The 26,529-nt window shown below is 48.1% G+C and overlaps 2 protein-coding genes and 1 pseudogene across 3 annotated transcripts; 1 reads left to right on the top strand and 2 right to left on the bottom strand.

Annotated features, from left to right (window-relative positions):
• Nucleotides 1–4,462: 4,462 nt before the first annotated feature.
• LOC117861578 (cysteine-rich receptor-like protein kinase 10) lies at nt 4,463–9,728 on the bottom strand. Of its 2 annotated transcripts, XM_034745148.2 has the most exons (7): nt 8,695–9,726; nt 7,692–7,814; nt 6,740–6,873; nt 6,392–6,599; nt 6,065–6,302; nt 5,814–5,967; nt 4,463–5,065 (listed from the first exon to the last, which is right to left on the bottom strand). In XM_034745148.2, the coding sequence occupies exons 1-7, from the start codon at nt 9,632–9,634 to the stop codon at nt 4,691–4,693; spliced, it is 2,172 nt and encodes a 723-aa protein (XP_034601039.1). In that variant the 5' UTR covers nt 9,635–9,726; the 3' UTR covers nt 4,463–4,690. The 2 variants fall into 2 exon arrangements, with proteins under 2 accessions (XP_034601039.1, XP_034601040.1); XM_034745149.2 differs by lacking the exon at nt 7,692–7,814 and having other exon boundaries at nt 8,695–9,728.
• Nucleotides 9,729–13,502: 3,774 nt separating this feature from the next.
• Nucleotides 13,503–14,861, bottom strand: LOC140223176 (uncharacterized; annotated as a pseudogene).
• A 4,423-nt stretch (nt 14,862–19,284) lies between these two features.
• Nucleotides 19,285–20,892, top strand: LOC140223175 (uncharacterized). Its single transcript, XM_072294719.1, has one exon. The coding sequence runs from the start codon at nt 19,285–19,287 to the stop codon at nt 20,890–20,892; it is 1,608 nt and encodes a 535-aa protein (XP_072150820.1).
• The last annotated feature ends 5,637 nt before the right edge of the window (nt 20,893–26,529 follow it).

Here is a 26,529-nt window from a genome sequence, read left to right as displayed (position 1 = left end):
ACTTTCTCGGCATCTCTGTCACGTGTTCATCCCAGGGCCTATTTCTATCTCAGCGACAGTACGCCCTGGATCTTCTTCAGTGTGCTAGCATGGCTAAGTGTCACTCTACAGCGACTCCCGTTGACACTCATGCCAAGCTTTCAGCACACGACGGTGCCAAGCTCCAAGACGGCTCTGAGTATCGGAGTCTTGCTGGGGCCCTTCAGTACCTTACTCTGACTCGACCTGACCTGGCGTATGCGGTTCAGCAGGTGTGCCTCTTCATGCATGACCCGCGCGAGCCCCACATGGCCCTGATCAAGTGCATCCTGCGCTATGTGAAGGGTACGCTCTCCTCCAGACTTCACATTAGCACTGGTCCTGTTCAATCTCTGACTGCCTACTCCGACGCCAACTGGGTTGGCTGCCTGGACTCTAGACACTCCATCTCCGGCTTCTGCGTCTACCTCGACGACAATCTGGTGTCTTGATCCTCCAAGCGCCAGACCACGGTGTCTCGTTCTAGTGCTGAGGTGGAGTACCAGGATGTGGCTCATGCTATGGTAGAGTGTTGCTGGCTGCGCCAATTTCTTCAGGACCTTCATGTCCCGCTTGCTTCGGCCACTATTGTCTACTACGACAACGTGAGTGTTGTCTACATGACAGCCAACCCGGTGCATCATCGGTGCACAAAGCACATCGAGATTGATATTCACTTCGTCTGTGAGAAGGTGGCCTTGGGTGAGGTCTGGATCCTCCATGTGCCATCCTCTCATCAGTTCGCGGACATCATGATGAAGGGCCTGCCAACTCCTTTGTTTACTGAGTTTAGGTCCAGTCTGTGCATCCGTGATCCTCCCGCTTCGATTGCGGGCGAGTATTAGGAAGTATATATGTATTTTAGGATGTATTAATCCTTTCCTTGTACACTTGATTTATTCCTTATACTCCAAGCCATATTGGCCATATATATAAAGGTCACCCCCTTATTAGGGTGTGTGGTGTTTTCCCATCTACTTCTCTACAGCATAACAATGCTGCCGGTCCCTCGCCTGCACGGCTCCTGGTGCTGGGGGCTCGCGCCGGCCGTCCCTGCTGCTGGAGTTGGAGCCGACCGACCATGCCGTCGGGACCGCGCCGCTAGGCTGCCGCCGAGGTCGTGGCCGCCTGTGCTGCCGTGGTCGGGCCGCCTTGTTGCTAGGTCTGAAGCTGGGGTCGGGGCCAGTTGGCCTTGCCGCTGGGTGGAGCCGGCCAGCCATCCGTGCTGCTAGGGGTCGACAGCTCGCTCTACCGCCGTCACGCCGGCTCAGGGAGTCGCCCCGCTGGGACCGTGCCGCCGGGGTCGTGGCCGCCACGCCGTCGGGGTGGAGTCAGTCAACCACCCGCGGCGCTAGGTCCGCTAGCTCACTCTGTCGGGTTCACACTGACCAAGGGAGTTGTGCTGGCCACCTCCGCCTCTGCTAGGGTCGGGGCCAAGCTGTCCGCGCCGCGTCTGCCTCCTTAACCGCTGGAGCCAGGGCCGAGGTGGTCGCGCCTACTTTCTTCGCTGCCGGGGTGCTGGTTATACAGGCATGGCGGTATCAAATTCGAGAAGATACTTGTTGAACAGTCGGTGTTAGACCAATCTATCAACTTGAACTTCACTGCCGCAAGATTTTATACCCTTCTGGAATTATATGATGGGCATATGATCCAACAGGATGCAAACCAGGTCAAGTTTTTAAACTGGCCACTGTTGGTCGCTCCCAAGGGGCGACTCGGGCGGAACCACCGCCGCCGCCCCACAGCCCGTCCTCTCCCTTCCCTGCCCCACATTGCTGCCGGGGAGTTCCGCCGGAAGCCCGCGCGGGCTCGAGGAAGGCGGCAGCCGAGCGATTTTTCCTCCCCTTCTCCTCTCCTCATCCTCCCCCATCACATCCTGCTCTTGTGCCATGGTGGGCTACAGCCATGGTGGTGCTCCAGCCCCCTGATCTAATCCCCTGCTGCTAGGATCCACGGCCCTGCTACTCAAATAGCAGGCCCTTGCTGTTCCTCACGGGACCCAGCATCCTCTGGGTCGATGGCCGCCCTGTCTGTTGGCGATCATTATTGCAGCCTTTTTAGTGCTATTTAAGTGGTGTTTCTGGACTAAATCTTATTCTCACCCACGACTTGGCACTTGAAATAATCCCATATTCGCATATGTGTTGTATTTTAGATTACATTGCAAAATGGTAGGAAATAATACACAAAATGAAAGGTTTTTCTACAAGTTGGATTTGATCTTGGACTTTGGATATTGGAAGGTCCAAACACGAACATTGAACTGCAGGTCCGCAAAAGGAGGCGAACTTGCACAGGTCATATCTTCCCCATTCGAACTTTGATTGGTGCGAATTTACAGAGAAAATTGCATGCCTCGAAAAAATCTAATACTTTTGTATGTAGCGCTTGGGCATTGAAGGCCTGTAGGGGGTAGGCCGATCAGCCTAGAGAAGCCCAGGCCAATCGGCCTAGCCCTTTTCTAGGTCAGTTCGAGGTGCCTTTTGCCCCACGGCACCTCTGGACTATAAATATCCCTGTTCTCCAACGACACATGCATCCATCCACCAGAAGTCGATGAAACCTAACCAGAGGGAGCTGACGGCCGCCGCAAGTCTTCAAAGTTGTCTAGGGGATGGCTTAGGCCATACCCCAGCCACCATGGCCTCCCTGCGTGGTTGTGCCGTGGTGGAGTTCAGGACGATCATCAATGCTATGTGCTCGGAGGTGATGATCTAAATACATCTATTATGTAAGCAATTTTTTTCATGCCATTCGATCTATTAGCGACTCAATACCTCCTTCTATGCTTTCTGTCTATCATGGATATGCTTGTTCCTAGTCTAGTTTCGGATTAGACTATTTAGCATGCTTGGTATAATCATGGTGATTAGATCTAGTATATCGATCCTTCATGATAGCTAGACATGTCCACCTGTGTTCGTACCCTTAAACTGACTGCACCGATGGGGGGATCGTGATGAGGTCTACTTTCCGTGTAGGGTGGGGGTTTTAGGGAGGTTGACCAGAGGTGGTAGTTTAAAGATTACTTTGGATTAGATGCATGATATGCTAGAAGATGATAGGCTCTTGTTACCCTTGGTTATTCTATCTCATATGTATCTGTGGATGTGATCAACCTATGCTCTATCATTCATATCTATTAGGTTTACCTTTATATGCAATCGATGCTTCAAGTTAGGACTAATCCGTTATATTAGATGGAAACCCCTAGTCAGTTCACTGCCGATCCACGGATTGATAAACCTTGGATGAATACTCTAAGGAAAAAACTACTATGATCCGTGCGCTTGCGGTTGACAAACTGGCGTGCTAATTGCCGTCAACAAGCTTTTGTGGCGCCTTTGCCAGGGATCGGCAACTCAAACCCTGGGGCGATCTATCTAACTTTTCGGACTAACCCTAATTTTTTTATTGCATATATCCTGTTTTTCTTGTTTGCATCCTTGAAAGTAGGTAAATACTAGACGCCCGATGATCAAATATGGACTTTCAGCAAGTCTAGATTTACTCCGATAAGATGATAACGGCATCAAGATTAACTCTTTAGCAGTAGGTGCTAACTTTGTTAGTGGCCTAGCGTGGGCTTTCAACGGGGTGCGGAGCAGCATGGGCCATTGGGGTGGGGGCGGGGGGAGGGGAGGAGCGGGAGGATGGGTGCACCGAGCAGCCATGCGCCCGAGTGGAAAAGGGGTGGAAGGAAGGAAGAAAGAAAGGAGAAAGAAGAAAGAGTCTAGCGGCCTAGCCAGTGAAGCTAGGGGCAAAAGTAACATTTCATCGTGTTTCCCTCTCCTCACCCATTTAAAAATAATAGTTTATCGAGCGAGTGTCTTCTAGCAAATTGTCATAAAACAGTAGTGTCTACCAGCATAGTGCATTCTGAACGGTATCTGTCAGCAAATCGACATCACTTTTGATGTCCTATAGCAAATTTTGCCTATCTATAATCCCCGGTTTAGGGCCTATTTGTTTGAGATGCATTTTTTTTTGAGATTTTCTAAAAGTGTGCTGCTGGCTTGTAGTTGTGAAAAGCCAACAACAATTTTTAGAAGGTGTTCTAAGCTTTTTGGACTCAGTAAGCTATAAAAAGCTTAGAAAACTGAACTGTTCAATTTTCCATATAAATTTAGTTTTTCTGAACGAGAAATTGAACTTTTCAGTTTTTCATATAAATTTAGTTTTTCTGAACGAGAAATTGGCTTTTCATAATGAGAAGCTACTAGAAGTTCAAACAAACATGTTCTTAGCTAGATGAAAGTGTATTCTAGTTCAGAATGTTGATTCAAGATGGAAACTTGTTGTGCACTCTGCTTAGAATCAAAGGATTCCTGAAGAAATCAAATTGGTGTGTGTGCTGCAAGTAACGACTATGGAATCCATGGATGGGTCATGTTTAAGATAGGGAACAGTTCAAACAGTAATATAAATAGTAACGAGGTAATTAACAGAGACCACCATGATCAATATAGTCTTTTTCGATCAAATGAGTTGGATCATATCACCTTAATAGGCAGCAACAATCTCTCAGGCGTAAACCTTATTTTGTTTTCCGAATTTTTCTTTACCATATGCTATATAATGCTTTAAGAGACACAGAGACACGAGATTAATCATAGGCTGAACCGCGCCCAGCTAGCAGCTCGTGCTCCGCACTCTGTGCTACACATATCTACCTCGGTTGAAGCTCTGAGATCGACACTTCGTTCTCTGAAACCGTGGTCGTCGACGGCTGTTTATTATTGCCTATTAGCAGCACACCGTCGGAGCTCCAGGCACCGGATCTTGGGCGATCTGATTCTGTGGTGAAGCCATAGCTGAAGACGAAGGCCGGCCTTGATGGGGCTGGCCTGTCATCAGACATGGAGGTAGGGCTGCTAAGCATAAGCACCACCGCGGAGGCGTCTGGTCGGTCCACCGGGTTCTCCTGGACGCATAGAAGCCCAATCTCTATGCAGTTGAGGACCTCGCTTTCCGGGTACCCCCACTCGGTCAGCAATGGGTCCACCACATCCGTCATCAAACCAGCCCTCCACTTGTCCCATACCTGTACACACAATCGACGATGTCCATTACGTGAAACATATGTTATACTGGCAGAGAGAACGGAGCATTAGTCCCGGTTAGAAAACCTCGATTTTTAGTCCCGGCCTTTAGTCGCAATTGCCCCTTAGTTATCCTTTAGTCCCGGTTGATAACACCACCTTTAATCCCGATTGCCCCTTAGTCCCGGTTGCTAACACCAATCGAGACTAAAGGAATACCAACAGGGACTAAAGGTGTCTCCACGGACTATAAAATTTAGACCCGGGACTAAAGAGGCTTTAACCCTAGGTCAAAAACAACTAAGGGGGTGTTTGGGAACACCCTATTAAATTTTAACACATATCACATCGGATGTTTAGATGCTAATTAGGAGTATTAAATATAGGCTAATTACAAAACTAATTGCACAGATGGAGTATAATTCGCGAGGCGAATCTATTAAGCCTAATTAGTCCATGATTTGACAATGTAGTGTTACAGTAACCATTTGCTAATGATGGATTAACTCGCTAATTAGCACAGGGTTCTGCAATTAGTTTTATAATTAGCTCATGTTTAGTTCTCCTAATTAGCATCCGAATATCCGATGTGACACTGTTAAAGTTTAGCATCCCGTATCCAAACACCCACTAAGATTTTTATTGAGGATGGAAACAACCAAGATTTTTATTGAGGATGGAAAGTTGTTTTTCCACCGGTGATGGGAAAATCCTTACAACATTATTGCCCAAGAAATAGTGCGCACTTACATGGCTCAGCATAGACACGGAGTCTACAGCAGAGTCGTATGCGCTATTGTTCCTTCGCCCGGTCACCATCTCCAAGACTATGACACCGAAGCTGAACATGTCTGACTTGGTCGAGACATGCCCCCAGTAGGCATACTCTGGGGACATGTACCCACTGCATGCATCCACAATGTGCAACCAAGAGTCACTGGTAATTGATCTACGGTATGGATTGACTATTATTGATGCAGCGCTCAGCCCTGGGTGCTTACAGTGTACCAACGGGTCGTCTTGTTATATCTCTAGATTGGTCACCGTCAAAAGCCCTGGCAATGCCAAAGTCTGAAATTTTGGGGTTCATATCCGCATCAAGCAATACGTTGCTCGGCTTTAGATCTCTGTGGATGACCTTCAGGCGAGACTCCTCGTGGAGATAGAGAAGTCCCCGTGCGATGCCGCAGATGATTGTAAACCTCTTACTCCAATCTAGTAGGTGCCGTCTCACTGGATCTGCACAACATACAAAAAAAGGACATAAATATAGACGATAATCCACGTGAGTTCCCTTATTTGCTTAGGAACAGTAGTTTGATGGGTACCGAGAAGAAAGGTATCTAGGCTTCTGTTGGGCATGTACTCGTAGACAAGAAGCTTCTCCTTTTGGAGGGACACACCCAAGAGCCGCACTAGGTTCCTGTGCTCAAGCTTGGCAGCCAGAACAAGCTCGTTCTTAAGCTCTTGGAATCCCTGTGAGGAGTTCTGTGAAAGCCTCTTCACAGCTATCTCTTCCCCATCTTGTAATGTACCCTGCACAAAAGAAAATACCTATTCTTACATTTTCGTGACACTACACTGCAATTCACGATACTAGTTCTGTCAATATGACTGTACCTAGTATATTATAGTACTTCTCATTTGTGTGTCTATACATATAGGTGAAAATGTACCTTGAACACTTCTCCAAAACCTCCCTCTCCAAGCTTGTTTTCTTCCGAGAAATTGTCGGTTGCATCTCTTAACACCGCTAGATTAAGTTGCTCCGGCTCGACATATCCGATGTCCTCCTCTTTGCTACTGTTGTCTGTCACAAAAATAGTATGCAAAAGACTGTCATTATTATTAAGTAGAATCATGTTGGCTCCTTTTTTTGTAATAGGTAAAGCTCATGGAAAAAATAACCCTCAATACCAAGCGCAAATTTTGTGGGGCCATCCGACCATGCCTGCATGTACAGCTAGCATAAATATGCACTACACATAAATGTTTTCATGCTCTGCCGGTCAAAATAGCACTGGTGCTGATGGCCCTTTCCAACCGGCTAGGGAGATGCTGGGTTGAAAATGTATTCAGCTTTGATCTAAGGGCACATATCTGGTGCTTGTCAAGCCTTAGAAGGATGAAGACCGAATTCGGAAATCTCTCGTGGTGCAATGGAACTATGAAAGGTTAAAGATCCCGCGGCACATGAATGACTTCATGATAACCTTATTAAGCATTTGTGGCAGCTCCATGGTAGTGTGTGGTAATCTATGTTTCCTTTATTCATATTTACTTTGGATTATTTATTTGATGCATTTGGATCATATTTATGTTTGAATTTCTGCATTTGAAACTTAGATGAATCGTGTGTGATAGAAACATCGCTAATTATTTGGACATGAACATAGCGTATTTGTAACTTTTATCTGCAAGTACATAGCGAAATAGTGTTAAAAAGACGATTATATTGGGAACCTGCTCCAATAATCCTAAAAATTATATTAGGACATTTCTAATACTATCTTATTAGTGATGGAATATTGTGGGACTGCTCGGTTGCTGTAACTGAACTCTGCTGCACCCAGTAAAATGGACACAGCCAGAAAGAAAAATCAACTGAGGTTTTAAGCGTACGCGTACCTGGCGTTCTCTTCCGATTGGCATTTCTTCTGTATAAGAAAACACCAAGAATCACGAGTGCAATAAGGACCGTTCCACCACTAGGGAGGGCGACGGCGAGAGTGGAACCAAGCCCCTTTTTTCCTGCATTTGAGTGAGGTATTACCACTGTCGGTCAGGTCGTGCTTTCTTTAGTTTTTTTTTTACTTGTGTCACGTCTACTTCTAGATTGCCGTCAACTTGTCCTACACCCCCTATACTGCCCTACAGTGCTTTCATGATGGGACACTTCTGCAGACCGGGTTGATGCATTATTGGTCATATTTGCTGAGAGGTGACCGAAATTTTAATTGCTTTCAGTCAACGAACAAAATAATATATCATATGTCTATACAACAGTTGAAAGATTACTGAGTAATAATCTATCAGTTTTTTGGACCCTAGAATTAAGATCCAACGGCCTATACTTTGTCCCTTCCTTCGCTACGTCAGTGTTTGCGGGCACATCATGATCCAATCGGCTACCCTGAGCACCATGGCGCCGCCTGTTGTGTTTCTCTGCCAGCGAGGGCAGTCAATCTTCCTTCATCACTACTGATGTCTACGGATCTGCCTGGAATCGCCATCCTCCTCCGTGCATCCTCTTTCTTGTTCAATGATTTTTTTTCGTGGCGCCCCCGCTCTGCCTCCAGCCACAAATCTCCCCATCTCTAAACCTAGAATCGAAAACCCAAACTTCATCGGAGAAGATAGGGTTGCCGACTCTAAATCTGTCAATGGATATCTAGTATTGTTCTAAATTAATATACTAAATTTGAAGTATAGAGATTGTATCCATTTGAAATGCAACGTGTAAACATGTCTCTGTTTGCAAATATGTGACATTTAGAACATTGTTTATAAACCAGTTAGTTAAATTGAACTAATTAGCCCGTGCTAAACATCATATATATATATATATATATATATATATATATATATATATTAAAAAAGAATGAAAATATGTAGTGATTGAGAAGCTCACCCGCACTTTGTCCGATGAAGTTGGACGGAGCTGGCGCTGGAGGGGGCGGTGGATCAAGTTTGAGATCATAGTAGGTGTATATCTCCATGCGAAGGTAGCAGTTGTAGCCGAGCACCACCCCACCCAGGTTACCATAGCAGCAGCTAGGCAGCCGTGGCACCGAGTCCTGCAAGCACTTTTCGCACTCCGCCGCCGTCAGATCCCTCATGCACTGCATCAGCCCGTACATGGTTCCGTTGCGAACGCCGGGGTCATATACGGCCTCCCCCGTCGCGAACATCGGCGCCTCCGGCAAGGAGGACGGCGCCGTGTCGCCGGAGCCGTTGACGACGCGGGCGCCGAGCCGCGTCATGAGCGTGTAGTATGTGTTCTCGAAGGCGCCCTTGTCACGGGCCTCCCCCTTGTTATACATTTCGTTGCGGTACTTCTGCTCGTAGGGCGTGGACGTGTTGGTGTCGGCAAAGCTGACGAAGCAGAACATCGGCGCCGGATATGTCACAGTGGAGCCGTCGTCGTACCAGATGGCGGCGCGGCGGCTGTTGCTGTTGCACCAGCTACGGATGGCCACGGCGGCGCTCCGGAGGTACCTGGCGCAATCGCCACCAGCGGAGTCGCCACGGCAGATGCCTCGGACGAAGGCGCGGTTGGTGCCGTTGCCGCGAGACAGGGAGGCGAAGCCCGTCGGTGCTGCGGCAGACGGTAGCGCATCAAGTAGCGCGACGACGTTGGACCAGAACATGCTGTTGGTGGTGGTGGAGGAGGAGGAGGATGGCGGCAGCGGCGACGGCGATGAGGGAGCAGGAGATGGCGCCGCCGACGTTTGGCAGTCGACCGACGTGAACCGGCTGTCCATGGACATCACGAAGGTAGAGAGGCTCGCCACCATAGCAAGGAGGAGCAGGCCACGGCCATGGCGGTGGCCGGATGGAGACGAAAGCATGGGTGGTGTTCTGATCGAGGAAGTAGCTAGGAAGTTAACGGCAATGGGATCATGGCAGCCTGAGTGGTCATCACAGTTGGATGCATGATTGGCGTAGACAGGGCATTTGGCAAACACTGTATACTGATAATGACACGACTTTGTTCGGTGGACCTTCTCCATCCCTGCAGTCAATGCAGAGTCGTCGGGCGTCAGGTTGCATGCGGATGCACTTGCAGGTTGATATTGATATGATTGCTATTAGGTTGACATAGTAGTAACTAATTTGTTCAGTTTCATCACCTCATGGTGAACTTTACATGGTGTTGGGAATGCACTAACCATAATTTTATTGCACCTTTTATCTAATCAGTGTAAATTTCATTTTCTATTCTTTTCCACTATCTCAGGTCTAAGGAACTAGCAGGTGTACCACTCGAAATCAACTTACTCAGCAATTTCTCGAGGTGGGTCAATCTAACACCATATTCATTAACATGTGTTCATATTATTAATCTAATATCTCTAAATCTATGATCCATGAAAGGTGATAATCAATTAATACATGTGCTAGTCTGTGTGTCATTATTGTCCCACACAAGGATATAGACTAGGGATCATTTAGAATAACATGATAATCAACAAAGAGTTCCACGAACAAGCCATGTACTTGATAATCAGTGTAAATGATAGTTACTCAAGTAACAAATAACACTTTGTTCAATAGTACATAAATACAGTCATGACACAAATCTCCCACACACACTAGGATCACTGATGTAAATATCTAATACTCATAGATTTGGTGTGCGCCTCATGGTTTGGTTGTGGAAGAGGCTTCCTCAATGGATCAGCAACATTCAAACCCGTGTGCACCTTGCAAATCCTCACATCACCTCGATCAATGATCTTGCGGATGAGGTGATAGCACCATAGTATATGTTTGGACTTTTGGTGTGATCTAGGCTTCTTTGCTTGTGCAATAGCTCCGCTATTATCACAATAGAGATCCACTGGACTAGACGCACTAGGAACAACACCCAACTCAGAAACAAATTTTCTGATCCAAACAGATTCCTTTGCATCTTCAGAAGCTGCAATATACTCCACCTCCATCGTCGAATAAGCTACCGTATCTTGTTTGGAACTTTTCCAGCTTACTGCCCCTCCATTGAGTCAGAACACAAAACAAGAGTGTTATTTGGAATCCTCCTTGTATGTTTGGAAGCTAGCATAGGTGTAACGTGTTACAACGAGCTCTTCTTCACCTTCAAATACTAGGAACCCATCCTTAGTTCTTCTAAAGTACTTAAAGATGCCCTTTACAACTATCCAATTTGCCTCACCATAATTTGATTGATACATGCTCGTAACACTTAGAGATAGGAGATATTGGCCCACGTGCATAGCATGGAATACATGATTGATCCAATAGCCGAAGCATAAGGAATCATTCTCATCCTTTCTTGCTCATCAGGCATCGAGAACAATTTCGCATTTTAAATGGGAACATCTGAATTGGAGACATATGTCTACTGCATCTGAACAATCTTTAAGTAGCAGAACAAATTAGCACCCACTGATCCAGGTTGCAAGTTATCAGACTTCTAATGCAATCTACTTCTAAGGTCCTGTTTGGTTCTTTAGTCCCTCCTAAAGTTCCTATCACATCGAATGTTTAGATACTAATTAGGAGTATTAAACATAGACTAATTACAAAACCAATTGCGCAGATGGAGGTTAATTTGTGAGACGAATCTATTAAGCTTAATTAGTCCATCACATTGTCAAAACATGGACTAATTAGGCTTAATAGATTCGTCTCGCGAATTAGCCTCCATCTGTGTAATTAGTTTTATAATTAACTCATGTTTAGTCCTCCTAATTAACCTCCGAATATTCGATGTAGTCCAAAAAAATCCAAACACCCCTAGGAAGACTTAACCTCAGTTGGTTCTACTATTTGACAGGGCAGAAAGACACCGAGGCCTAGCCACCTGTCTTTTGAACTACACACTGATTGTTCCACATTGTCACAGCAAAGCAGGATAAAGAAAGAGCGATCCGTTGCAGGACAACAGCCAACTAATCAATTCAGAACAACTTTCTGCAAGTGCTAACAGGCAACAGCCATGCCAAATTTTGTTTGAAATGAAAGCAAACATCTATATAGGAAAATATCTAAGAAAGAACACTGTGGTCGAACAGTCCACGATTCAGAGGGGTCTACTCACCAAGCTAGGAGGAAGAGCGGCAAGATTTACAACATCCCTGTACGCCGATGATACGGCGATTTTCATTAAGCCCACACGCAAAGACATCTCCAACTTGGCAAGCATTCTGCAAAAATTTGGAGAAGCCACATGACTACGCACGAATCTGCACAAGACACAGATTGCGCCCATCAGCTGTCATACCATCGACCTGGACCGCTTACTCAACGATTTGCCGGTGACAAGAACAAACTTCTCAATGCGCTACCTTGGCCTCCTCTTATCAACAAGGCGTCTCAGAAAAATTGAGTTCCAACCACTCATAGATAAAGTGGCAGTTAAACTATCAACATGGACTGGACGTAGTCTAACACAGGCAGGAAGAATAACTCTCACAAAGTCGGTCCTCTCATCGCAGCCAGTATATTTCCTTACAGCTCTAAAACCAAGCAACGAAGTACTCCACGACTTAGACAAAATCCGTAAAAAATTCCTCTGGGCAGGAGACCAACAACTAACCGGGGGTAAATGCAAAGTCAATTGGACGAAAATCTGCCTACTGAAACAATATGGGGGACTGGGCATCCCAGACCTTGAGAAATTAGCACGAGCCCTCCGGATCAGGTGGCTTTGGCATGAATGGGTGTCACCGGAAAAACCCTGGCACAACACGAAAACCCCATGCGACGAGTCTGACAGGCAACAGTTTGTTGCATGCACGTCTATCACCCTGGGCGACGGCAAGAAAACCAGTTTCTGGACATCTGGATGGCTACATGGCCAGCGCCCAAAGGACATCGCCCCGCTCCTCTTCACCATTTCACGCAGAAAGAACAGGACCGTCCATGATGCCATCAGTAATAATAATTGGATCCGTGACCTCAAAATCGACAGCAACATTACCACTTCTCATCTAGTGTCGTTCGCCCATTTGTGAAACATGGTCAGTGGTACGGAGCTGGGAGGCTGACACTATTACCTGGAAGCTGACAAAATCGGACATGTACACAACAGCCTCGGCATATAAAGCACAATTCCTGGATTGCACCGAAACACCGAATATCTCTTCTATCTGGAAATCGTGGGCGCCACCAAAGTGCAAATTCTTCGCGTGGCTAATTACACAAAACCGAGTTTGGTCAGCTAATAGATTGGCCAAGCGCGGTTGGCCTCACAACGCCACTTGCGCTCTGTGCAGATGTACTATGGAGACTAGCCACCACATGTTGGCCGAGTGCAGGTACACAAGGAGAATCTGGGATCTAACGGCGACATAGCTGGCGCAGCCTAATCTAAGGCCTAATGCATGGTGACCCTCATCCAACACTCTGGAATGGTGGACTTCTATCACTACAACACCGGATTCACCACGTAAGGCCCTAAGAAGTCTCACTCTTCTAATCATGTGGGAGGTTTGGAAAGAGCGGAATGCACGTATTTTCAACAGGCACGAGACCTCACCAACGACACTGATGGCGAAAATTAAGGATGAGGCCTCAGCTTGGCTCTTGGCGGGAGCCAAAGATTTAGCGTTACTTTTAGCACGCGAGTAGTCCCTTAAGACTCCTTTTTTCTTTTACCTTCTCCCTTTTTTCTTTTACCTTCTCAGTTTTTTTATTTCTTTCCTGTACACTCTGCTCTATCAATGAAATAGGCACTTTCTCGTGACCGTTCGTTCAAAAGAAAACCAACTGATACTTCACGTCAGGGCCCTGCACAGACTCTCCTCCTTCCCGTGTCGACTTAGGTGTGTCTGTTAGGTTGACCAAGGATTTCACAGTGTCAGCGCCGAATCTGCCTGCAAGGGCACCTTTCTCAGCAATCACAAATGATTTCTCTTTGACAAAGCTTTGCAGTTTCTTGGTATCAATATTCAGGCGCTCTTGGTCTACAGCAATAGTAAAATGAAACAAGCAATTGTTAGTCGCTGTGTTGTCTCAAGGAACTAGTCAAATATACACAGTTTGACCAAACTGACATAAGTTTCCTTATGCCTAAAGGGGAAATAATTGCTTAAAAAATTTCTAGGAATTTTACAGAACTGAAGGCAAAACATTTCAAGGGCCCAAATGAGTCCAAGAAGATTTTGGATGCTAGAAGATAGCAGTGGTGACAAAAGAAAAGAACAAACCTTGGCACACACTTCTTCACCCCCAAGCTTGTCTAAAAATAACATGCACCAAAAAATAATATGCAGGAGTAACCACCCAAGCATGATCCTCTAGATTTCAAATCGACAAATAGAGGCTTGCTCCACATATGTATTGAACTTTCATCATTAGTAATTTCAAATGCATTTGATTTTTATAGACCAAGATTCTGGAGGGTACCTTTTTCCAAAACAGTATGCGCCACATGAAAGGGAACACGGGCAAAAATATCTGATCCAGGAAACATTAGCCAGTCTTTGGGGTCATGATCTCCACAAGTAGGGCATATCTCCTTTATCAGCTGCTTGCCAGAGCTTCCTTCCATTTCTTTCATTATGACCTCAAAGGGAGATGGCACACTGGTTTTGGTTGTCCTGGCTTGTTTACGGAGGGCTGTCACTGTTGCCATTTCTCACCTTGTCATTTTCCACCAACTGATATCACAGAGAACAACGAAACACAAGCAATCAATCGTGACACTTATCTATTTAAAATTCAAGCCAATAACACACACAGACCTGATGCATTGCCAGAAGAACTTGCTCTGCACCAGTCTCAATGTCAACCAGAGTCTCTTGAAGCTGCTTCATGTTGGGATCCATCATGGGGCTGAAAAATAATGTCAAAGGTGTCAGTAAATTTCTTAAGAAGAACATGGCATCCTCATATTATACACTAGTATCTTAAAGGGGCATACACAAATACACAATCTTCACTTCTTCATAGTCTCAATTCTAGCTATCCTTCTTCTATGATAGAAGGTACATAATTCTGTAAACCTGAGATAGTTCGTGCTTGTACGAAAGTAACATTAAGGTGAGTTGCATACTAGCATTAAAATTATCTATACTGCAGTACATTGACCACATTGCTCCTAGCTGGTGTGATAACACACCTCAGGTCAATACATAATTTTCTAGCTACTTCAATTTTAAATTTGAAGGCTCGAATGGTATACCAAATAAATTAGAGAACTTTGGCATACACAGCTTAAATTTGAAGCCTCGAATGGTATACCAAATAAATTAGAGAACTTTGGCATACATAGCTTAAATTAGAGAAGGTGCTGGGCAAGGGCCGACATGAGGTTGCTAGTCCCTAACCCAAGGATTCCCGCACAGCACCTGCTCATATGACTTGACACATGAGATCCAAATCCAAAATTTCACAATCCCAGTGATTTCAAAAATTGATGTAAGTGAATTATCGAGTAAGTGAAATTATCGAGTTCTACAGCAGTGGCGGACTCAGCTTTTTGTTAAGACGGCCAAATTCAGCAGCCAAAAGTACCGCTACAGAGTAATAGCGAGTGTATTATAAAGGTCCATTCCGATGGCCGAATCTAACCAGAAAACATAGATAGTTTTCATACTGTTACAATTTAAGCATGTAGTCGTTTAGAAATGACATTTCATCCAAAAAGTAATATAATTTGAGCCTGAAATCAAGTAATATGTTTTCTTTTACATGGAGCTAAGTTTCGAGCAGAAATGTAGGTATTGGGGTATCTAAACACACTTGTTTTTTGTTTACACAAAGTTAGATGAAATCACAACTGCGCATGTCAAATTAGAAGACTACAAAATTATCGGAAGCCTCTGAAACACTCGGGTGTTGTATAAACACTCCCTTAGTTTTCGTTTCCGCAAGGATGGTTACGTCTAGAAAGTGATTTAGAATCCTACGACGTTCAGTTAGTATTAGGTGTTGTTGAGCACATACGCAGTTACCCACCCAGGCTTTGATGTGGGTACCTACTTCCTTTTTTCTCATGTCAATGCCAAAGTTTTTAGCCTCACTTCTAGTAGAAAGTAAAAAAAACAAGGATAAATTTTTTTTGCAATTAAAAAGGGGTTGAACACTTTTCTCCTTCTGGTCGAGCGCCGGCGGTGCCTGCGTCTGCCTACCTCCTCCCAGCCGACGCAGCGGTGCGCGAGGTAGGACTGTAGTAGGAGAGGAGAGAATAGAGGAGGAGCAGAGCCGGCGGCACGCGTAGGCAGCAGCTGAGGAGCGAGGGCCAGGAGGGCGAGTCGCGACTCGTTCCGACTCGCGAACAGAGGAGGCGAGGACGAGCAGTGGGTCATTTGCGCTGCTGCTTTGCTCTAGTTGATGGGCCTGGGCCTCTTGCTTTTAGTTTGAAAATAAAGAGGGGTAGTGGACTTCGCTGGACCACGACTAGGGCCACGGCCCGGGTGGCCTTAGGCGCAGGTCCACCCTGACAGCACAATTGATGTAACCAAAGAAAATTATAAGCCATCCGGTTGAGTTGGACTATTCAACTTATACGCTTTCCGCAATTGATCTCTAACTAATCTGCCATTTGCCTGCTGAGCCATTCTCAGGACTAAAATCAAATGCATTGGATGCTTAAGTTGTTGAGTCATGCTATCAATAGTTGCCTGGAGCACAACTTCTATTTCTTAAAAAAAATATGTACTCAAATCTACAGATAAATTACCAATAGATGAACTGCTAATTACAACTTCAAAGCTGCAAATTTGCCTCCTCGCTACTACAGAGAATCAGTTTTGTTTGTACCTGTGGGGATCTAACTCTTCAACCTGAGGGCTCAAAGCGCACTCGGGCCTAAGGAGGCACGTCCCTACTGCCTGGAACTCGCCACCCGCTGCGCGCGGCAAGCCCGTGCCCGGTGCCCACCGCCTGCCTAGGTGCCCGGCCACCGCCACTGTCGCAGCGCTAATGCCTGATGCTAATGGTCATGTTGTTTTTCCATAATGTTGGTCCTCTGCATCACAAATTCAGAATCCATGATGCAGTTTTTCTGTGATGGACTCAAAGTTGTAAGTAGATGTTTTATTTAATTACGAAAATAATACCATTATTTGGTAGAAAGTGAGGTAGGGTATTATGCTTCCTTAGTAATGTCGTACATGCAGATACACTGTTTTTGCCACACACATGGAGAGCTTGTCAGAACTTGCAATGATGTATCCAAATGTGAATATCCTCCATTTCGAAGTCGACTTGAGAAATGATCGCTTGGATTTCAAGGTCTGTACCCAACACTGATAATTTCAGGAATTTTGTTGTTCATGTCTGTAACATTAACACTGTATCAACCATTGCATCAGTTCCGCCTGAAGGATGGCGTCAGAGAGGTACCACACTATGAGCTTCTGCTGGCTAGGGTGGCCGATCTCCCTGTTTCAGTGATTGACACCGCGACGAGCATCACTTCACAGATCACAGAGCAGGTAACCTGGTGCCTACTTATTCCTATAACAAGGCTACGGCATCATCTTTTGGGGTTATGCTATTGCTATTATAGGATGTAGCCAACTGCTCAAAATCAATACTTCACCCTATGTGTCATATTTCTATGGCACCCATTTCCATCTCACATTTGCACAAAATTTACCAATATTGCCTGTTTCCTTCACCTGGGGGGTGGTGATCTCTGGACTCCTATTGACCTGGTAAATTTTTTGTATTTGCCCTTTTGCAGGAAATGACAAGGATGGATGCCAACTGCGAGGAGTTCCAGTCTTTTCGGATGGCGTACCAGGTCGCGCAGCGGCTTGTATGCCTGAAGTACTCGAACCAAGGCGACGACTACATCCGTGAATCGCTGCGAAATCTCAAGGAGGGCTATGCTGCAGACCGGCTGACATGAGAAAGAGGATGTTCTCTGCAAGAATTGGACTGTTATGGGCTCAGGCCCTTATATATGTCACAACGACATGTTAGTATGGTATAGTAATAATTTTATCTGTTGCACTTTCCAGTTTCCACGCCAACTCCTAGTCATCAAAGGCGCATCATTTGTAAAATCTCGCGTAACAAGTAGAGCATGTAAATCTCTAGAACAAAGCAATTGTATCTGATCCCAGCCTCAGAACGTTTACAAAAGAATCACTGCAAAATACGAAACACCAAACGAACGAGATTATATCTGTCGATACATATTTGCATATTTGCACAAACAATGCTCGCATTGTCTTCTGCCCATAACACAGCACGTAGCACCTGAGAGTTGACACAATGTTCATGAACTAATCCAAATAAAAACATAGACTGTCCATGAATGAAACAGCGGCAGCTAGTATCCCTGACAGCCTGGCAAGTCCATCTCCGGCAAGAGGCTGCGGATGAGGCGCACGCTCTTGCCCGCCGTGGTCGGCCTAGGCGCAGTGGCGGCGACGGAGGCGCACGAGCTGGGGGCGCCGGACGGAGGCAGGGACGACGCCGGAGTCGTCGGCGACGGCGAGGGCTCGATCGTCCTGAAGTGGCCGCGCGCGACGTGGACGTTGGCGTAGGGGTTCCCGGGCGGCCAGTTGCCGTTGAAGACGACCTCGTAGCCTTCCTCCTCTGCTCGATTAACTGATCTTTTTGCTACCATGGAATTGATCGAACTGGATCAGGTAACAGCAATATTGCACAGACGATTAACTGATTGCAGCAACAGCACAAATCGACTTCAGGAAAAAACAACAAATGCTGATTGCAGCAGCAGCACAAATCGACTTCAGAAAAAAAAATCTATCACTTCAGTTGATATCAACTCCGTGATATTGCATGATAAATCCCCACCGCTGCCACTTCCCACAATCCCACTGCCTTATGCAAAATGCATCTCATGATAGTCACATTTGAGATACTCAAGAGTCAAGAGATGGCAAGTCTCACTGAATGCATCTCAAAATGCACTTCTCATGGAGTAACAAGCAAGAGGAACACGACAATGGCTCGAATAGATTAAGCGATTAATATTGATTTCAGCGGCAATGTTTACAAAGGATCGTCGACATACTACATATCTGACGCGTCTCTATGAACAAATAGCAAAATATATCTGATTGTGGCCTTGTGGGTCTCCGCACAGTAGTAGCCAACTCTTGAATCTGTTGGATAATACAAGCTCGGTCAGTGTTAGTTAGCTAGAATAAAGGAACTCAAATTCTTTGAGCGTCTGTACAGGCCGTTGATGCATGTGTTCATGCACCGGCCCTCCTTTCTTTCAGCAGAGTCGTAGGACTAGGTGGGGTGATGGCCAAGTCTCTGAAACGTGGGATGGCGCGTTTCATGCAGAGGCGAGGGGATCGCAGCGTCGTTGTGAGTTTGGGCCACTATCTACTTGTATTTCGGATCTTTATATTGAGTTTGGGAGTCCAGAAAATGCCAGTTCGTTCGGCACCAAAACTGAACTGTGTTACTCGCGTTCATTAGCGTTCTTGAGTGTTTTGTGTGAGTTCTAGGTTCCAAGGGGTGCTGTTCATCTTCTCCGGCGACGGGTGCCGGGATTTGAAGGCAACAAGTGGTATCAGAGCGGTTACGACCCGGGGAAGCCATGTCTTCGCTGCCCAACCTCGGCGGGAGGTCGAGGACGCCAGTGGGGCGCCGGCGGCCGTCACCGTCGCCACCGCGGCGCCAGCCGCGCCCGCGGTACCGCGACGGCACGATCATCATCGAGCGCACGGTGGAGCGTCGCCTCAAGGACATCGGCAGCGCCAAGTGGCCGATGCTCACCAAGACGAACTATGGCGCGTGGGCGGCTATGATGCGCGTCATGCTCAAGTCGCGCAAGCTCTGGGACGCCGTCAACCTCTGCGACGCGGATGAAGACGAGGACGAGATGGCGCTGGAGGCCATCTGCAAGGCGGTCCCTGAGGACATGGTGGAGGTCATGGCGAACAAGTCGAGCGCGCGGGCGGCTTGGGAGGACATCAAGACGGCGAACCTCGGCGTCGAGCGGGTGCGCAAGGCGAAGGCGCAAACACTCCGCAAGGAGTTCGACTCCCTGTCTTTCAAGGACGGCGAGTCGGTCAGCGACTTCCAGGTGCGGATCACCAAGATCGCACAGCAGTTGCGCACCCTCGGCGACGACCTTGACGAAACGGTGGTGGTGCGCCGTTTCCTGCAGGCGGTGCCCAAGCAGTTCCACCAGATCGCCATGTCGATCGAGACGCTCTTGGAGCTCGGGGACATTCCCCTCGAGGATCTGGTGGGGCGCCTCAAGGCTGCGGAGGAGAGGTATGAGCTCACCGGCGGCGGTGCTGGCGTTGCACAGCTGAACTTCACCGAGGACGAGCTCGTGGCGCGGGTGTCCAAGCGCCTCCAGATCAACTCCGACAAGGGAGCGGGGAGCTCGAGCGGCTCGTCGGGAGGACAGCCACGCGGTCGTGGAGGCGGTCGCGGAGGCGGCCGTGACAAGACTGGCCGTGGTGGCCGGCAGAAGGGCTGGGATGGGGCTCCCAGGGAAAAGAAGGGCAACGGCGGAGCGCGCAGCAACAGCCGCGACGTCGTGCGGGATGAATGCCGCTACTGCGGCGTTTGCGGTCACTGGGCCAAGGAGTGCCCGAAGCGCCGGCGGGATTCAGCCCATCTGGCCCAGGCTGAAGAGGAAGAGGAGGCCCATACTCTTCTGTTGGCGACGGCCGTCGAGGAGGTCAACGCCACTCCGTCCCTATCGGCTCCGGCCGGTGCGACGGCGACACCATCGCCGATCCACCTCGACGAGAGCCACCTCTTCGTCCAGCTTGGCGAGAGGAGCGACGGAGCCACCACAAGATGGATCCTCGACTCGGGCGCCACCAATCACATGACTGGTGCCCGGTCAGCCTTCGCGGATCTCGACGGCAGCATTCGTGGCTCCGTGCGTTTTGGCGATGGCTCCACGGTGGTGATCGAGGGGCGCGGTACTGTCCTCTTCAAGGGGAAGACCGGCGAGCATCAGAAGCTGGTGGACGTCTACCACATTCCCAGGCTGACGGCAAACATCATTAGCCTGGGCCAACTGGAGGAGAAGCGGTTCAAGATCCTGCTGGAGGACGGGGCTCTGAAGATTTGGAATCCGCAGCGGAGACTGGTGGCGATCGTGCAGCGCGCGGCAAACCGGCTCTACATCCTCAACACCAACGTCGACAAGCCGGTGTGCCTGGCGGCGCACGCAGAATAGGCGTCGTGGCGGTGGCACGCCAGGTACGGCCACCTCAGCTTCCAGGGACTCCAGAAGCTATCGAAAGGGGAGATGGTTCGCGGGCTGCCGCGGATCGAGCACGTGGATCAGGTCTGCGACGGGTGTCTCGTTGGCAAGCAGCGGCGCGCACCGTTCCCAGCGGCAAGCAAATTCAGGGCGACGCGGCAGCTGGAGCTCGTGCACGCCGACCTGTGTGGGCCGGTCACACCACCGACGGCTGGCGGCAAGAAGCTGTTCCTGCTCGTCGTCGACGACATGAGCAGGTACATGTGGCTTGTGCTCCTGGCCACGAAAGATGAAGCGGCGGCTGCTATCGTGCGTCTCCAGGCACAAGCAGAGGCGGAGGTCGGGCACAAGCTGGGGACGCTGCGCACTGACCGGGGCGGCGAGTTCACGGCGCGGGCGTTCGGGGAGTACTGCGCCGGCAAGGGCATTCAGCGCCACCTCACCGCGCCGTACACGCCGCAACAGAATGGCGTGGTGGAGCAGCGGAATCAGACCGTGCTGGGGATGGCACGGTGCATGCTCAAATCCATGAGTGTACCCGGGCGGTTCTGGGGCGAGGCTGTGACGACGGCAGTCTTCATCCTCAACCGGGCACCTACTCGAGCTCTGAACGACAAGACGCCGCATGAAGCATGGTATGGCCGCAAGCCCGCTGTTCATTTCCTTCGCACATTCGGCTGTGTTGCGCATGTGAAGGTGGCTGGAGGCCATCTGCGGAAGCTCGACGATCGAAGCACGGCCATGGTGATGATCGGGTACGAGCCGGGCACGAAAGCCTACCGGCTCTACAACCCGGCGACGGACCGCGTGCACGTCTCGCGGGACGTGGTGTTCCAGGAGGGGCGTGCTTGGAAGTGGGACGAGGATGGCGCGGCAAGCACGGACGGCGGCGACGACGACCCGTTCAACGTCGAGTATGAGTACGTCTACACGCCTGGCGCGGCGGCACCTGGAGCAGCAGCAACACCGCGCGCGGCATCGAGGGCGCTGAGTGTGACATCGAGCAGGCCGAGTGCGGCCCAGAGCGTGGTGCCAAGTGCACACACAGAAGCTGCAGCACCGACGGAGCAGGCTGTGGGCGGAACACCTGCTCCACTCACGCCAAGCGCTCCGGCCACACCACTTGGGGTGGAGTTCGTCTCACCACCAAGCCATGGCATCGACCTCGACGCTGACCACGATGACGGGGCTCCACTGCGTTTCAGGAGACTGGATGACCTTCTCGCTAGCACCAATCCAGTGGAGCAGCAGGAGCTGATGGTGGCCGTGGGTGATGGGGAACCGGCCACGTTTGAGGAAGCACGGGGTGACCAGAGCTGGATCAAGGCCATGAGAGAGGAGATGGCCTCTATCGAGCAGAACAACACTTGGTCCCTGGTGAGTCTCCCTCGCGGTCATAGAGCTATTGGTTTGAAATGGGTGTTCAAGCTTAAGCGTGATGAAGAGGGGAACATTGCCAAGTACAAAGCGCGTCTCGTTGCAAAGGGTTATGTGCAGCAAGCAGGAGTTGATTTCGATGAAGTGTTTGCCCCAGTTGCCAGAATGGAGTCAGTGAGGATGTTACTGGCAGCAGCAGCTCAAGAAGGATGGTTTGTACATCACATGGATGTTAAATCAGCCTTCCTGAATGGTGAACTCAAGGAAGAAGTCTATGTTCAGCAGCCACCTGGATTTGTAGCTGCTGGACATGAAGAGAAGGTACTGAAGCTAAACAAAGCCCTGTATGGATTGAGGCAGGCGCCAAGAGCTTGGAATGTGAAACTTGATAGCAGTTTGCAGGTCAAGGGATTTACAAGGTGTGCAAGTGAGCATGGAATGTACACCAGGGGTGCTGGAGAGGCTAGAGTAGTGGTTGGAGTCTATGTGGATGATCTTATTATTACTGGTGCCAATTCAGCAGTAGTAGAGAAATTCAAGGAGGAGATGAGGCAGACTTTCAGGATGAGTGACCTTGGCTTCTTGTCTTTTTATCTGGGGATTGAAGTCAAGCAGGGGAACAAGTGTATAACTCTGGGACAACCTGCATATGCAAAGAAGCTGCTTGAGAAGGCAGGAATGGTGAACTGCAATCCTTGTAGTACACCAATGGAGGTCAGATTGCAGTTGTCCAGCAAAAGCACTTCAGAGGAAGTGGATGCAACAATGTACCGCAGTTTGGTTGGGAGTTTGAGGTATCTGGTTCATACACGACCAGACATTTCTTTCGCTGTGGGGTATGTCAGTAGATTCATGGAGAAGCCAAGACAGGAACACCTTGCAGCTGTCAAGCACCTACTGCGTTATATTGCAGGCACTATTGATTATGGGCTTGTTTATCCAAAGCTTACAAAAGGAGATAGCAGACTCATTGGTTACTCTGACAGTGATTTGGGGGGAGATGTGGATGAGAGGAAAAGTACTGCAGGGGTAATCTTCTTCTTGGGAGGGATGGTAATCTCATGGAGTTCTCAAAAACAGAAGACAGTGGCTCTATCCACATGTGAAGCCGAGTACATGGCAGGGGCAGCTGGGGCATGCCAAGCTGTGTGGCTCAGGAGGCTGCTGAGTGACATTGCAGGGGAGAATGTTCAGCAGCCAATTTTGAAGATGGATAATCAATCAGCAATTGCCTTGAGCAAAAATCCAGTGCTGCATGACAGGAGCAAGCACATAGACACCAAATTCCATTTCATCAGAGAGTGTGTGGAAGATGGGAGAATCAGCCTGGAACATGTGAGCACTCAGGAGCAGCTAGCTGACATTCTGACAAAGTCATTGGGGCGAGCACGGTTCTGTGAGCTTCGTGACAAAATCGGAGTTGTCAGGTTGAAGTGAAGACCGAGCATGTCTTAGGGGGAGATTGTTGGGTAATACAAGCTCGGTCAGTGTTAGTTAGCTAGAATAAAGGAACTCAAATTCTTTGAGCGTCTGTACAGGCCGTTGATGCATGTGTTCATGCACCGGCCCTCCTTTCTTTCAGCAGAGTCGTAGGACTAGGTGGGGTGATGGCCAAGTCTCTGAAACGTGGGATGGCGCGTTTCATGCAGAGGCGAGGGGATCGCAGCGTCGTTGTGAGTTTGGGCCACTATCTACTTGTATTTCGGATCTTTATATTGAGTTTGGGAGTCCAGAAAATGCCAGTTCGTTCGGCACCAAAACTGAGCTGTGTTACTCGCGTTCATTAGCGTTCTTGAGTGTTTTGTGTGAGTTCTAGGTTCCAAGGGGTGCTGTTCATCTTCTCCGGCGACGGGTGCCGGGATTTGAAGGCAACAGAGTCTTGATTGATCTAAAATAGTGACAGCAGTTTGATCTATCGACTGAAGCGGTAACCACTAACTAGTGCTTGGTCAATAGTAGCAGCAGGCAGAAGCTCAGCACATGATAAATCCCCAGCGTACCTCCCACCGCCCAATGCAAAAATGACATAACAATATTTGAGGTGACTATGATCAGCAAGAAGGGGAGAAAATTGACCAAACAAATTCTGTATATGTTAAAAATGGGATCCATTTGCAAAAGCAAGAAGGGGATGTGTATAATTTGAACAGAGAGAGATCGTGATCACATTGCTATCAGCCAGTGGAATTTACTCTTCTCTGAATCTCAGGATCACACAACTAAAGGCGGATGTGTTTTTATGCGGAAATAGCAAAAACACCATGTTGTTAATTGGGGTACAGTAATTTACTTCAAAAAAAATTGGGGTATAATACCAACAGTTCCACAGCAGTAAGCCAGTAACCAGCTCTTTCCCTTGGCAAGGGCAGAAGTATTGGATCAAATAGCAGAAATATTTGAGAGATGGCTTGCTAACTGAATAATTTCAGATACTTTCAGCAAACTGAGAAAATGACTGATTCCTGACTGCCTGCAGCAGCAGCACGACTCAACTTAGGTGATCAGAAGGAAGTGCTACCGACACCTCCAACTGCCTAGTCGCATGTTTGAGATAATCGGGAAGCAAGAAGAACATAACAAGAGCTCAATCAAATTAACCAGCTAATGATGTCAGCAAGAACGTTTACAAATAATCATTCGAACATATAGTACATATAAATCATCAGAAGTTAAGAGAATTTACACCAACCATGCTGGGAACTTTGTTGCCCCAATAACGCATGGTCGCTTGAGACTTGAGACACGATCCAAAATCCATGAGCTAATCAAACAAAAACAGAGACTACTCATGAACGAACAGGCAACGCTTCAAACAGAATCGAGCGGCAGCTAGTATCCGTGCAAAGCAGCCTGGGCCTGGCGCTCCATCTCCGGCAAGAGGCTCCGGCGGATGAGTGGCACGGTCTTCCCCACCGTGGTCGGCCTTGTCCCGCCGCGGCGACCACGGTGGCCGTGGTGTCGGAGGCGGACCAGCTGGGGGCGCTGGACGGAGGCAGGGACGGCGACGGAGAGGGCGTGATCATCCTGACGTGGATGGACGGATCGAGCAGAGGAGGAAGGCGAGAGCAGAGGTTTGGTTTGGGGGATTGCGCGGCAGAGGTTTGATTAGCAGATCGGGCCGAAAGACGCGGTTTCTTCCTAGTCCGATCGGAAGGAAGCATAGGATGGAAGGGCCAGTTTCCGTGAGGGAGGAGCAAGCAGAACGAATCGAGGGTCGGATGGGTTCCAGCTGCTGGGCTGGGGGCAAGTAGAACGAATCGAGGCTCCGGATGGATTCTTTGCTGATAGACTAGGCCACCAGCCCATTAGCGTAGGATTTAAGTAGATTGACTCGTAGATCGGGCCAAGCGACGCGGTTTTGGGCGAGCTCGAGAGGGAAGGAGGAAGGAAGTAGGATGGATATGGCCCACTTTCCGTGACAGGGCAAGTTGGTTGAATTGAGGCCGTATGGTTTCCTCCATCTGGCCCATTAATTAGCATTTGATGAACCCATTTTAACTTTTGGGTGAGATTCAAACAAAACATCCTCCTTGGTCTATTTGACTTTTCCCCTCTAAGAAATGAAACAAGATGTCCTCTCAAGACGAACTGAAATTTCTTTTTCTTTTCTCAAAAAAATCGATATAAGCTTGTCCTCGAGCTGAGGAACAACTTCAGTCGACATCTACAGTTCAGGGACAAAGCTTAAGAATTGACACCAGTCATCGATAGAAGTACGTTCCAAGTCACCTCAAACTAAATGTTGCGGGTCGGTAATCGTGATCTCTAGGTCGAGCGATGGCTCAATGATAATGTCCCATCCTTTTTCTCTCGTGCTATCTTTACATGACTATAGCTTGGTTTGGTTCGTTTGCTTATTTTTAAGCACCCGTCACATCGAATGTTTAGATACTAATTAGGAATATTAAACGTAGACTATTTACAAAATCCATTACATAAGTAGAGGCTAAACGGCGAGACGAATCTATTAAACCTAATTAGTCCATGATTTGACAATGTGTTGCTACAGTAAACATTTGCTAATGATGGATTAATTAGGTTTAATAGGTTCGTCTCGCTATTTAGCCTCCACTTATGTAATGAATTTTATAAATAGCCTACGTTTAATACTCCTAATTAGTATCTAAATATTGATGTGACACTTGCTTAAAAATAAGCAAAGGAACCAAACACCCCTTATATCACGTGCACTGCAGCTTGAACCAGCGTGACACCAAATCCATGTCCACGCAA

This window comes from Setaria viridis, chromosome 6 (assembly GCF_005286985.2).
Source record: "Setaria viridis chromosome 6, Setaria_viridis_v4.0, whole genome shotgun sequence".
In the NCBI taxonomy this organism is placed as follows: Eukaryota; Viridiplantae; Streptophyta; class Magnoliopsida; order Poales; family Poaceae; genus Setaria; species Setaria viridis.
This window is presented reverse-complemented; position numbering and strand designations above follow the sequence as displayed.

What these genes read in the sequence shown, in the direction of transcription:
- LOC117861578 (XM_034745148.2), bottom strand. Translation starts at nt 9,634, where the DNA reads ATGCTTTCGTCTCCATCCGGCCACCGCCATGGCCGTGGCCTGCTCCTC. An exon ending in GTTTTGGAGAAGTGTTCAAG is followed by an intron (nt 6,600 to 6,739) that starts GTACATTTTCAC and finishes TCTTTTGTGCAG; the next exon opens with GGTACATTACAAGATGGGGA. An exon ending in CCTAGATACCTTTCTTCTCG is followed by an intron (nt 6,303 to 6,391) that starts GTACCCATCAAA and finishes TATGTTGTGCAG; the next exon opens with ATCCAGTGAGACGGCACCTA.
- LOC140223175 (XM_072294719.1), top strand. Translation starts at nt 19,285, where the DNA reads ATGTCTTCGCTGCCCAACCTCGGCGGGAGGTCGAGGACGCCAGTGGGG.